Below are 13,910 nucleotides of genomic sequence, written 5' to 3'. Positions count from 1 at the left end.
CTTCTGAAGCTGCTGCCCCCGCGACCCGACCCCGGATAGGCGGAAGAAAATGGATTGATGGATGGAGGAAAATAGCTTCTTATACCAATGGTAAACTTTAAATTTATATATAAATGGAACAAAAATAAATACATTTAAAAGGTGAAAGATAATACCTGTCCTGCCCCTGTGCTGTTGAGTTTAAGCAACTGAACAATTTAGTTGGATAACACAGTACGACCATAAACTACATCTCCCATAATGCATGTTGTTCATTCATGGGAATTCCCTGTCAGAAAGTGGGAAAGTTCAGAATTCAAGATGGCCACTACACACCACAACTCAGCAGTGAGTAAAACTCTCGTTTCCTTTTAATGTTATTTATTTTTGCCAGATTTAACCAGTCATACACTTGGTACTTTTCAGTGTTTATTAGAAAATGTGTTAAAACTCTTAGTTGAAGTTAAACATGAAACATCAGCATTAATTACAACGCTCATGTGGCCCTCAGGGAAAATGAGTTTGACATGGAGTATTAGTAATAAACGTATGCAAACAATTACCAGACTAGAAGTCCTTGCAGACATAAGTTCACATTTTCAGGTGTAGCAGTGGGCAATGAAAACATTAATGCTGCTCCTTTTGACTAAGTTTGTGTTGTTCAAAAAAAAAAAGAATCAACTCTGATTTATAAGTTTATAGTCAGAATTAAAGGCCACGTCAAACTTCACACATAAAATTGCTCATTCTACTTTGGATAAGCTTAATTAGAAAATCAAATCAATTTCAATATCACGCTTCTTTCATGCATAATAAAGTGCAGTATTAATTCTGATCCAGGCAGTCACCCAGACTAATTCATCGGAGATAATTTTGGCTCCATCCTGCTGCACGAAATGAGAACGTAAAAGCTACAAAGAGCGTTTGTGATCTTTGGCTCTTTTCTTGCTCGACAAGTCTGTACCAAGTTTTATCTTCCAGACAAAAGATAATGATCACATCCTTTCTCCTCGGCTCTTGTCTTGGCAGAGGAAAGTTTTGCGAAACGTAATGAGGCTCTCTATGATTATTATGAAGCAATTTGCAAACAGATGTGTGCCGTTTTCTAAAAACTGAAAAGAATCKGCACCGCGATGAACTGAACTGTCCACTACTACTCCACGTCTTGGCGTTGTGTACCTAAATAGTTCTGTCAGTAGCTGTGTTAGTGACTTTCATCACACTTTAAAACTCATCTCTGTAATTCACKGCAGAACAAATTGTAAAACTTACAGAAATATTTTCGGAAATCAATTTCTCTGGCAGCAGCAGCTCAGGGAAAYGCAATCAGGAGGAAAACGTGTTTCTTTTACCCTTAGATTTGTTTTGRTCATGTGGAGAGCACACAACAATCACATTACTGTCTGTAATAGCAAAGTTTTGTTTGACATCTGAATAATCTCAGCTTTCGATTACTTTCTGTAGGGAAAAAATTGTTCTCAGCATTTTTAATCTAAAGAGTATATTGGTCTGTTTTCTGCACGAATAAATGTAATTCTGAGATGAGTCACATCTGTGAGGATTTTTAAAAGAAGACCTTTCTTTCTGTGGACACAAATATGAAAGATGTTCTCTGTATTTGTTGCAGAAACAGGTCTGCGAGTGATCAAAATGCGAAGCAGCGGGTGTTTTCTTTTTCTTTTTTTGGACCTTTTCATTAGTCTGCTTCTTTTCTTTTCTTTTTGTTAGTCTGTGTGAGGTGTTTCGAATCTGGCAGTATCCAGGACACCTGTTGATTAACAGTAAAAACAGAATAATTAATTGAATGTGCAAGCTTGACATTCACAAAATCAACATCCACGGAGCAGTGTGGCGTCTGCGACACAAAACCCAGCGCTTCTGCTTGATGAAGTTAGAGAACAGATGGAACAAATGCATCTGACCGGAGACGGCCAAGAAACAGCCTTGAGTGCAGACTACCTACAGCTGTCGGGGGGGATGAAGAGAAGGGAGAATCGCTCATTTATGTCTGGCAGTGTGGCTACGGTTACAACCAATGGGTGCAATAAAATGTGGACAAACAATACCAAATAAAAGGCACCGAGAGCTCAGGGTGTGCCAAACATGATGGTTCACAGCTGCACTGAGAAGCCTGTAATTATATCATCGTTCCTTTGTACCAAGTCCAAATCTGCAAACTGATTCAGTGCATGAAAACATGGTGCAAGGGTTTTTTATGTTTTATGTAACATAAATAAAATAAAAATGTCATAAGTTGCAAATCTTATAAACTGAAATGTTGAAACCAAGACATTTTACTATTTAATGGTGGGGGGGGATAAACTAGCAGCTGGAAAAGGACAGTGGTGGGACAACTAATTTAAAGATCATAGCCCCCATTAGCACCCCCTGGTTGATGACCCTGCTTGCATTGCAACAAATTAGAAAACACATTTATTTATTATTATTATTATTATTATTATTATTATTGTTATTGTTATTGTTGTTGTTGTTGTTGTTGTTGTTGTTGTTGTTATTATATATTTGATTTATAGGGCACTTTACATTCAGAAATCCCAAAATACTACAAAAAAATCAAACATGGCCATAGAAGGTGCAAAACGGGTAGGTTTTTAGTCCGTTTTTGAAAGATTCAGCCATCTGTGGTTCCCTTAAATCAGAGGAGCCCAMAGTGGGGCCCGCGGGCCAAATTTGGCCCACCAAGCCCACCAGCAGTTGTATAGTTACAAGGTTGTAACCCATCATACTATGTAGAAACACAGTATTTCCACTGAAAGTCATTTTATTCATTGGTCAAATGAATATAGATGCAGATACTATAAGACTTTTTTTTCCTTCTTTCTGCCACCTTTCATTTTATTTGTGATTTGTATTTTTATTGTATATAAATTTTTTTAATCTATAAGGGACTGTAGTGCGGATAGTTTTCACTGATGGTGCTGACTTTATCTTTGATATATTAATATTAAACATGAAACGTGAAACACAAGTAACAACAAGAGGTATTTACATTAGATTTAACCACACATGTAGATTTGCCCACGTTATAAGGCCACAAAAACTCATATTTTATCAATTTATGAAATGTCCCATGAGACTTTGCTGCTTGAGCGTATGGCAGACTTCACTAAAAATCAAAGTGGGCCATAGGCTGAAAGATTAACCATTAAAAATAAAGTACTTTATTTAAAAAGTATTTGTATTTCATGTATTCTGTTACTACATTTGGCCCGCAGCCCCGTATAGATGATCATTTTTGGCCCACTTGGGGAAAAAGTTTGGGCACCCCTGCCTTAAATCATCTGGGAGTGAATTCCACAGACGAGGAGCAATGGTGCAGAAAGCTCGGTCCCCCATRGTGCTGATTATTACAGTATGTTACAAAAGTAAAACATGAACAGAAAGTACCTGAAATGAGTTGAAGAAAAGCTCACAGTACATCCGGATCTCCCAGCTTGATCCCTCAAACGTGTGAGGCATGCCAACAAAGATGATGTAGTGGATCCCAAAGACCAGCACCAGAACCAGGGTGGACTTTGCTAATTTCCTGTACAAATACACAACAGGTGGGAAGATCGATCTAATCATCAACAACATTCATGGATACACCTAAGTTTCACTTTCTATAACAGGGAGATAAAAGAATTAATATTTTTATTGTAGCTTCTGAACAAGCTAAGAAAATGTTTAATTTATTCTCAAGTGGTGCTTTTACTACACATTCTGTATTAAAGAAAACAATAGACATTCTAATAATAATGTATTTACTATTTCAACCTGGAAAGACTCACACAGAGAATGAGGGCAGGTAAACAGTTTTATTGATATGGGAAGTCCTTTGGCGCTCGAGCCCCGGCAGAAGACGAGGGTGCAGCAAACTGCTGTGAGCTAGCAATTAGCTTAGATTTTAGGAATAACGTCTTCCCCCTCCCCGGGGCTCGGACTCTGGTGGCGATGTGGAGACCAGAGGGAAGAGGTAGCCAGGAAGAGCTGAAGGTGGAGGTGGGTTGAACAGTCTGGAGAGTAGACTGATCCTTGGGTGCCGGGCCTTTAGACCTGGATCTCTGTGAGATTATTGGTTACGGCGAGGAGAGGATCAGGCGCTGATGAGCCGCAGTTCCAATATGTGCATGTTGTGAAAAGTTCAGTAGATGTCCTGATGCATCTCAGTAATCCAGGTAAAAAATCAAAAAGAAAAAAATTGTATAGGTCCTCTGGACGGGTTCTTCTCTAATGAAATGTTTCGTCTCTCCTCCAAGAGACTTCTTCAGTCTGAGAGTTTCAGGCAAAATTCAGGCTTTTAAGCCCTGCCTCCATGTGACTGATACTCACATCACATGGCTATCATTGACACCTAATTAACACCTATTGTTAACAGGGGGTGGAGTGATACTGGCAATAGCAGCGCTGTAGGAGGGGGGACAGCTGAAAACGGAGGCCTCCACCTCTGTTTAATGGTGGACGGTCTTTTTTCACAAAAATGGCTTCTTTTACTCCTCTCTCAAACCAACGTTCCTCTCTATCAAGAATGAGAACATCCTCATCTCTGAAAGAGTGACCGCTGGCCTGTAAATGAGTGAAAACTGCAGAGTTCTGGCCATTAGATGTAGCTCGTCTGTGTTGGGACATTCTTTTGAACAGTGGCTGCTTGGTTTCCCTGATGTATAACTGGTCGCAGTCCTCCTGGCACTTAACAGCATATACAACATTGCTCTGTTTGTGCCGGGGCACCGGATCTTTGGGGTGAACCAGCCTTTGCCGTAATGTGTTTTGGGGTTTGAAAGCCACTGGGACATCATGTTTAGAAAAAAAACGTCTCAGTTTCTCCGAAACACCCGCAACATACAGAATAACCACTGGTTTAGGTCTGGGTTTGGGGTCTTCATTTTCACCTCCAATACTCTCTTGGAGGAGAGACGAAACGTTTCATTAGAGAAGAACACGTCCARAAGACCTACACAATTTTTTTCTTTTTAAAGTTCAGTAAAGTTTACTGAGGAAGGTACAGAATGTATGGTGAGCTCACATAAAAGACAACATTTTGCCAATGCAAAGCAGTAAACTACACAAAAAACTGTGATGCWCTGACCAGTTGAAAGTCCTCACCTTTGTCACAATTTGTTTCGCTCACCTCCTTCCTGTCTGTACCTGTTTAGCCGCCTCGCGCTACTTTAGAGTTTGAGAATTAATAACACCTGTTGGACTCGGCTCGGTTCTTTGGCCTCCGTTTTGTTGCGCCTGATCACCATCATCTGTCCTGACAAATCGTCATCTCGTCTACATAAAGCGTCCTCGCCCGCAGCGTTCAGAACTGCACTCCTCTTGGATGATACACCATAATTATTATGTTTTCATCTGACACACCGATGCCAGCAGGACAGATAATTGCAGATGTGGAAATGAGTGTGTTTGTGTGTGTTTCTGTCTATACTGGTAGGTGTAGCTGTACGGGGAGTAGAATGAGGACAAGTTGGAGTTTTACTCTAAAAAAAAGAAAAAAACAATAACAGAAATATAATTTCTGTTATTAGTGAACCTATCTTAGTTTTCTACCTAGTTTTTATAGTCYGATCTTCTTCCTATAAACCATTTAAATCAAAAGATATGTTTAAAACTTCACTGTTTCAGAACCTCCAACATTTTTCATGGTACCATTTCTGATATGCTAAATCAGTGGCATCATTTTGTTTAGTGGAAGGAGCAGCATTCCCCCTCCCCTACTGATATTTGCAAACTTTTGRTCAAGAGGCGACAGCCTGTTTTCAGAGAAATGTTTCTCACTTTTGTGCAAGMTCATTTTATCTCAATTTATTGAGCTAATTTTGCTGCTGCCAGGGCAAAAAACAACAAAATGCGGCATCATGTCATAAAAAACAGACTTATTGTTCAAACATTGTGATTTTTTTATGTTAAAAAGGTGAAAATAGGTAAACAACTAAAATAGATAGATATATATATATATATATCATATTGAAAAATCAGTACAATATCAAACTATAATATGAAAAATGTGTCATTCTAACTATAATCTGTTATAATGATTCTCGATTCTACCTATCAAAGCATGAAACAATGATCCATTGATATCTGAAGGCTCTGTCACACTTTTTAGAAAGTTTATGCCAACTTATGAGAATTTTAAAGGCATCTACATTGAAGATTAAATAAAAAAATTAATTGGAAGCCTTGTTTAGGTGTTTACAGACTGTAATGTTAAAAAATTGATCAAATATAGAACTTTTATTGGTAATTTAGACATAAAACAAATTTCATAAGTTGGCATAAGTAGTCTAAAACGTCATAATGTGACAGAGCCTTGATAGGAATAATAAACAGTTTATATTTTTGATTTTATCACCAAACACAAAAATGAAACTTTAGACACACACTAACACAAACCTGTACTGTTTCCTGGTGTCATATCGCCCTGCGTTGGTCTCTCGTATCTTCGTGGCCAGAACTCGAACAATATTCACAAACAGAATAAAGTTGAGCTGAAACAGAAGAAGAAAAACAGAAATGCTTGGTGTTGAACCTAATTCTCATCAAATGCATTAAAAATCTGAAAATAATTGTTTCTCTTTTGATTTGAAAAAATATTCTGTAACAAAAAGAGTGAAAGAATGAAAAACGGTCAAAATAATCTGTCATCCTGAAGATTACGTTGACGTTTGTAGACTGGCTGTGGCTCAAAAGTTTGAGAAGGAAAACGCAGAATTCGGGGAATAACCCTAAAAAATATCATTTTGAATCCATTTCCTGTGGCTGTAAACCTTAAACTCATCATTAATACATAATAGTCAAGAAAAATAAATAAAATTAAAACATAGACCAGTCACAACTAAAAAAAAAGAGATTTATTTCACTGTTTCTGAACAGTCAGGTGTTGAAATGTAATTTTCAGCAATAATTGAACACTTTGGGTGCACTTTTCTGTATTTCATTTTTTGGGTGCACTTTTCTGTATTTCATTTTTAGCGTAAAGAAAATCATGAATATCATTTGTAGACTGAAAACTTACAAAATACCAGTGGTACTAGGGAAATGTAAAACAAAAAAAAGACCATTTTAAACTGAAAATGTGTTGTTGGGATGAAACAAGTGCAAACAGAGAAAAACAAAGTTTGTGCTTCCATCTTTYTACTAATTTTTAACAAACCTCCATCCATGTTTTGGACTAAAGTAGTTCTGCACCGATTCTCTCAGTAAGCATCAGTGTGCTGCTGAGAATACCACACTATGAATGAATGCATGAGGTCATCTATATTCTGAATGTTTGTTTTAGGGAGACGTCCATTTACTATCACAAGTGTCAGTTCAGGCAACAAAAAAAAATGCAACAACCGTATCATCACCAGGCCAAAAAAAATCTGCCTTGTTATTGTTAAAAAATGGTGAAAATACATTTGAAGAAATTTATAGCTATTAGAGGTTAGTACTGATGTTGAAAGCACAACACTATATTTTTAGGTTTTCCTTTTTATAATGTTGATAATGTTTAATCTATTCTGTTTTGACTGATAATAGATTAGTTACATGTCCGAATTATATGACAACACATAATCAACCGTTATGAGAACAGTAGGTGAGAATTTTGTCTGAATGCCTGTGATTCAGCCGTAGGTCAGTAGGGGGCGAACGCAGGCATTGAAGAAGGTGTATAAATTGATTAACTTCCTGGTTTTTCACCAGTGTGGTTTCCTGTCAGCTCCGGTGACAATAAACCTCACTCAGTTCCAGAATTCTGGTGTTGTATGGTTTGATTCCTTCAACAAAATCATTTTATTTAACAGTGATGGGCTTAATATCGACTTCAGTWTATTGAATACGTATTTTTCTTACACATTTTTATGAGTCTTTCAGGTCACTWAAAGTCACTGTACATATTGTAAGGAAGAATCAGCACAGTATAAAGAAGAACCAAATAATAAAACAATGTCGATCCATCCCCGAGATTAAAGGGAAAAAGTGTGKTTTCAGGCTAAATTTGAAGGAGGAAGAATCTGAGTGTTTTGTGTCCAGCTACACGCTGTCACACAAGGAAAACAAAGAAAATCTTTATTTTTTTTAAGATAATTTRGTTACAGTTATAACAGAAGAGGAAACCGTACCGAGTCCACGCTTCAGTTTGAATTCTGATTCCTTTGAAGTGAAAATGGGCCCGCTAGAGAAAAGCGTTTGCCCACCCCTGATGTGGACGAAATAGCTGCAGGCCGACCTCGAGCAGCCTGAAGTTCTGCTTTCTGAAGACGCACAACAGCTGCCTGATGGGTGCAGAACCAACAACACAATCACAAAGCAACACTATCATGTTCTCTTTCAAGGATGCTGCAAAAGTACTTGAAGCCGAAATAAACCAATTGTAGACCTATGAGTTTGCCACTCTGTGTGATCTAAAAACTAATAGTTAAGAGGTGTGGCACACCTGGACAGTTAAACAAATCATCACGTGGCTAACTGGTACTGGAACAAGGTGCAGCAYGCTGCGAAGCAGCTGCATTGATTAATTCAGACTTCACTACAAGAGTGGCTCTCGCAGCAAGACGGTGCAGGAGTAAAGATTTTCTTTCAGGGGCAGCGAAACAACAAGCTCAGCAATTCAGSTTACAGCAGCGTCATATGTCAAAGTGTCCTCAGGTGAGATAGTGCATCCAAAATTACCCCAGCAAGGTGTGCAAATACTGCATGCACACAACAGAAAGTCCTAACCCAGAGCGTGARCGAGTGAACGAGACGTGAGTTTATCAAAGAGACACAAATGCTGTTGATGAGGCCGCAAAGACACTTAACACTTAACTTCAATTAACATCAATTAACAGCAAAAAACAGTTAAATGTTTTGCATAAATGCAAAACTTCCAGGGCTTTCAGGCAGGAGTAAGTAGTGTAGGCAAATGYTAATGGTGCCGTGCATGTAGGAACTGCCACAAAAACAAAATCAAAGTTTTTATCAGTTTGTGTTATTCAGCCTGAGCAGTGACTGGTTACTCAGGTTTATGAAGGCAACTTGTTCTGTGGGTTTCTCAGCCTGTTTTATTACTACATGAGGTGTTATGTGGCTATGAGATGTAAAAGGTTTTGTTTTATAGACAGTCAGTACTGTATAACGTCATATTAATGTATTCTATACAGTATATATTTATTCTGCAGTATTTCAATACAAAGTAGAAAGACTAAGGGAGATATGTTCACAAGAACATTGAAAAATTGTATGAAACACACTGATTWTTAATCAAACGCTGCAAAAATAGTAATCTAAAATAAGTTAAAGAAAGACAAGATTATAGTTTGAATCTCCTCAACTAAAGTGAAATAATCTAACAATGCAGAATTGCACTTAGTGAGTTGTTTTGAAATAGTGAAAATTTTCCAGGCTAACAGTCTTTGTTTGTTTGTTTGTTTGTTTGTTTGTTTGTTTGTTTGTTTGTTTGTTTGTTTGTTTGTTTGTTTGTTTGTTTGTTTGTTTGTTTGTTTGTTTTGAAAACCATGTTGTCAGATGATTTCCTCCAGTTCTCATCTTTAACTTGACATCCTTACAAAAAAATAAAAAAAATGTCTAAAGGCTTTTAATGAATTTCAGGGGCGACTGTTAAAGGGTTAATAATCCAACACATTCTGCTCTTGATCAGTATATCAGTCTCAAAAATCAAAATTACTTTTTGATCGGATCAGACTGAAAGACTTTGTTACACTGATAATTTTTAAAGTAAAGCGACTGCCTACCGCCCAAAAACAGATTAAATAATCCTCACTTTAAACTGGGTCGGGACCAGGCTAGTTTCAGACTTGTTACTTTTGTACAAGCGAACCATTAATAAATTAATCCAGGATTGCACCAAAATTCTGGCTTAATCTCTTATCCTAGTTTTGTGCAACAGGCCTCTGGTCAAACTTGGAAAATAATTTGGTCAATTTATATAAGATGTCATGCTCAGAGTGTATGTTTTGTTGTTAATAATGAAATTATTACCTAATATCTGTAAAACTGGTTATTTTTGTGTTGGATACGGTGAGGGCAGACATTCAACACTGGATTAACATTAAAAAAACTGTTTATTTTAATCCAATGAACACTTTGTGGAAGTTTAATTAAAAACCACCCAGCGGTCCAGTTTGCCTCAGACACACTCACAAAAGGGGCAGAAATATTTGTGTCCGTCTTCCTGTTTTCAGCAGAGGGCATTAAAGATGCTGCGGGTCGCTTGTAATTTTTCTGAGCTCAGAATACGACGTSTTTTCTTTCTTATCAACAGATAATTCATTAAAGCCGGCAGGACATGAGCGTTTTCACCAAAACGCTGCCCGTAATTAGAATCTGCAGGAGACATTTAATTCTCCGGTCTCTGCTTGGTTCGGTAACTTAATTACCCATGAACACTGCGTCGACTCGAGCCAGAAGTGTCCACTCAACAACTGTGTGGTTTGTGAGAAGTTTGGTTATTATTTCAAAGCTTTYGGAAACGTGTTCACAGCAAGTCAGCGACTGAACAAAGGTTTCCTCTTCATCGTCTCCTTTCTTAATTAAACTGTTTGCTACAAGTTTAAACACTGAAATTTTTGGCCTATGAAGGATTTCTGCAAACAGTGTAAAGAAAATGGGGGGAAAAATGAAGCAAAAATATTGCTTCAACCTGTAAAGCCTATTWGATCACTTTACCTGAAGTAAGATGAAAGTGGTTGTTGCTGCCACTTCTTCTTGTGACACATATACTGTATACTTTGGAAACGTGGGCGCATTTTTATGAATTTCTATTTTTTTCATGTCTCTGTTGAGGATACTTGCCTACACACATCCTGTCTCCAATCTTTTATTTATGGTGTACGTTTAGTAGAAGGATGTTTCATTTTAAATATCAGATCTGTATAATGTTCTTATAAAAAGAGAAAATCACTTTTTAATGGCTGTTTTTGTCCGTATTTTTTTGAGGTGCTGCTTTCTTTTTAGAATAACCAAGAGACTATTATGGGTGTATTCAGACCAGGAAAGTCCTTTGGTCCAATTGTTTGGTCCGGACCAAAAATGGACTTTTTTTTTTTCGTTTGGTGCGGTTTGCATTCACATTGTGCTTTTTTGCAAATGAACTATAACTTGTAAACAAAGCCACGAGTGTGACGATCATTGCTCCCATTGGACAAAAAAAGGACRGGGGCGGGACTGAGCCACAGATCCAGAAGAAAACAAGGAAGTCCTGCATGCTGCAGTTCTGATGCGCACATTTTTGCTGATAGTACAACTGCAATAGCATTTGAAATGTTCAGATGCAGCTAATTTAATGGTGGTTCCGTGATGATATTCTAATTTTGGAGCAGTGTCAGTAAATGTGTCCCGCAACCCAAAGGAGAAGAGGTGCTCTGCGTGTTCTGACCCACAACATGCCGGCAGTAGAGCTGCTAACAGGAGACGACGAAACAGGTATGATTTCAGTTTATTTAGCTCAGCAACGGTGGCCTGTGAAGTCCAAAAAGGTGCACGTTTAATGCAGTTGGTTCGGTTAGAGTCCGGTCTGTATTCACACCAGAAGAGAACTAAAGTGAACCGCACCAGAGTTCGTTTGGAAGCGGATCGAGACCACCTCAAAAAGCAGGTCTCGGTCCGGTTGTTTGATCYKCACCRGAGTTCRYRTGAGTGYATTCACACCTGCACAAAAGGTCCGGACCAACGCTGGAAACTAACTCTGGTTCGTTTAAAGCGGAGCAAATTGTCAGGTCTGAATACGACCTAAAATTGAGTTCAACTAAAAACTATCAGAGTTAATTAGGTTCCAGTGATGTTTGCTTTAAAAAGGAAGTCATGGAATTCAGGAGCATTCAGGAACAGTTTTTATTAACTTGTCCGAGCAAAACGATATGGAGCTAGTTGGGTCTCGATATTCTCACRSRTGCACMGAAYAATTTGTGCATGCACAGAAACAATCCATAGACCGAGGATAGCAGTGCAGTCCCAGGTCAGAGAGGACTGCACCCCTTTACTAAGTTCTGGGTTTGCTTCCAAAGAAAGGCATCCCATATTTCAGAACCACCTCAACAACCTGAGAAGAGTGGCTTGACGCTGCGTTCCCCCTGGATGACAGTTTGAGCCCAGTTCGCCCATTTCAGCTGCTTGTTACCCTGGATCTTCTCTGTGGAGTAAGTTGAGTTAGGGTAATTAGAGAGTAAATTGTCAGCAGGTGTAATTGCTGAGGTCCGGCCTGATATTACTGCCAACAGTGTCTACATGTAGAGACTTTTTGTAGCAAGAATGAGTGAAAATACCATCAGAAACMTTTCATTACTTCCCAAACACCAAAAGAAACCAAACCAATGTTTGTTTGAGAGAATTTGTTACGCTTAAACTGGAGTTACAACAGATAAAAGTTAAATTTACTGCGTTTTTTTTTCTTCAAATCTTTCATATCATGCTAACTTGACCGATTTGAACCATTTTTCGTCAACATGCTCACCCCTATTGCTGTCAAAATGGGCACCTGGTAGATCCACTTGATGTTACCAGCACTCAACTCCCAGCACCTGCAGTTTGTACAAAACACAAGAGAATTCAAGCTGGAGTGGCAGAAAAAAAGAAATGTTGAGTTGGAAAAGTACAATGAAAACATGTAAAGTTGATACGTGTACAATAAAACTTTTAGTGTTTGAATAAATATAAAAAAGCAGAACTGCAGACATTTAAATTTCCCTGAAAAAGTGGCCCTATGAATAAATAAAATATTTTTCTTTTACTTATTGAAACACAAAGAAAGATACTTGTGGATCTAACGTTACCTTTTGTGTTGTTCAAATTACAATCTTTTTGTACTTTTTCACAATTCTTTTCTTTTTTCCAGMGTGTCTTTTTGATGACATGAACTGTAAAATTTTCAATTTTGTTTCAGTCAACTGGAAGGGTTTCCCACAAGGACATAAAACTTCAAAGACAAATTATTTTTTTCTCTCCCACAGTGGGAGAAATGATGTTCTTTTCCACCCAACCTGTTGTACTGTGGAGATTGTAGCAATAAAACTCAATTAAGCTTCATCTCTTGACATCCCTTTATTCCAGAGCTCTCACCTGTTGCATTGTGTGTCTGCTTTCAGTCATAATTGTGCTGCTCATTAAATGTTGCAAGATTAATTGGATCCYTCTGATGACTCAAATGTCACAACAGTTAGGCACTAATTATTGTCCTTTTGTTGTTTGTTTACTTTTCAAGCCTATTTATGGCGATGGGGGTTGGCCTGTTTCAAAGGTTTCAAATTAATATTGACACATTAGTGTCTGTTCTGACTTCTAACGCCACCGAGGATCTGACGTGCTCTTACCTCGCATCCGCCAGCGTCGCCCTGACAATCGCCCAGACCGCCACAAAAAGAGCCGGCACACCTGTGATGACATCAAACACAGAGCTGTGGGACTTCGACGCAGAGATTTCACCTGATGAAACCGGTTCCTACATGTGACGGTGCGAGGGTACAGATAGCTGTCATCGCAGACACGAGTGAGTGCCTTGCTTCATGATGAAATCACACTCATCAAAGCAAWGTGCTGTGAGCTGGAAATAAGAGCGCCTCAGAGAGTGTAATACATTAGTTTATAGATAATCCCACACACTGATGGTATGCCAACACACATAATTACACCCTGAAACAAGTCGACACACCTACTTCCTGTCCGCCAGCCTCGATGGCTGTCACGTCTCAAAAGAAGCAGCAATTTTACTCCCTAACACAGTGCGAGTGTCTTTACCTAATGCCTGCCAAGAGGGTTTTGTGTTCCACTTCTGTAAAAATACATGTTATGGTACGTTTATATGCGGTGCCATTGTTTAAGTTACACAGTCAAAAATTACCACYAATATTTTAGTTTTATTTAGCCTTTTATGAGAAAAAAGAACAGATTTATTTTTCAAAGTCAAGTTTTTCACCATATGATTCATACATTTATAAATGTCATAGTTT

General features: G+C 38.2%; 1 protein-coding gene across 1 annotated transcript in view; it reads right to left on the bottom strand.

Moving 5' to 3' along the window:
- The window catches only part of pth2ra (parathyroid hormone 2 receptor a), a gene marked incomplete in the record, with an annotated part of 54,996 nt that overhangs the window by 11,132 nt on the left and 29,954 nt on the right, over positions 1-13,910 (bottom strand). The window contains 4 exon segments of the mRNA XM_014024865.1: positions 3,388-3,526; positions 6,379-6,473; positions 12,419-12,485; positions 13,275-13,335. Of these exon segments, the coding sequence (XP_013880319.1) occupies positions 3,388-3,526; positions 6,379-6,473; positions 12,419-12,485; positions 13,275-13,335 (362 nt within the window).

This window comes from Austrofundulus limnaeus, unplaced genomic scaffold (genome assembly GCF_001266775.1).
Source record: "Austrofundulus limnaeus strain Quisiro unplaced genomic scaffold, Austrofundulus_limnaeus-1.0 Scaffold443, whole genome shotgun sequence".
NCBI lineage: Eukaryota > Metazoa > Chordata > Actinopteri > Cyprinodontiformes > Rivulidae > Austrofundulus > Austrofundulus limnaeus.
Note: the sequence above shows the minus strand (reverse complement) of the source record. Positions and strands in the feature narration are given on the sequence as shown.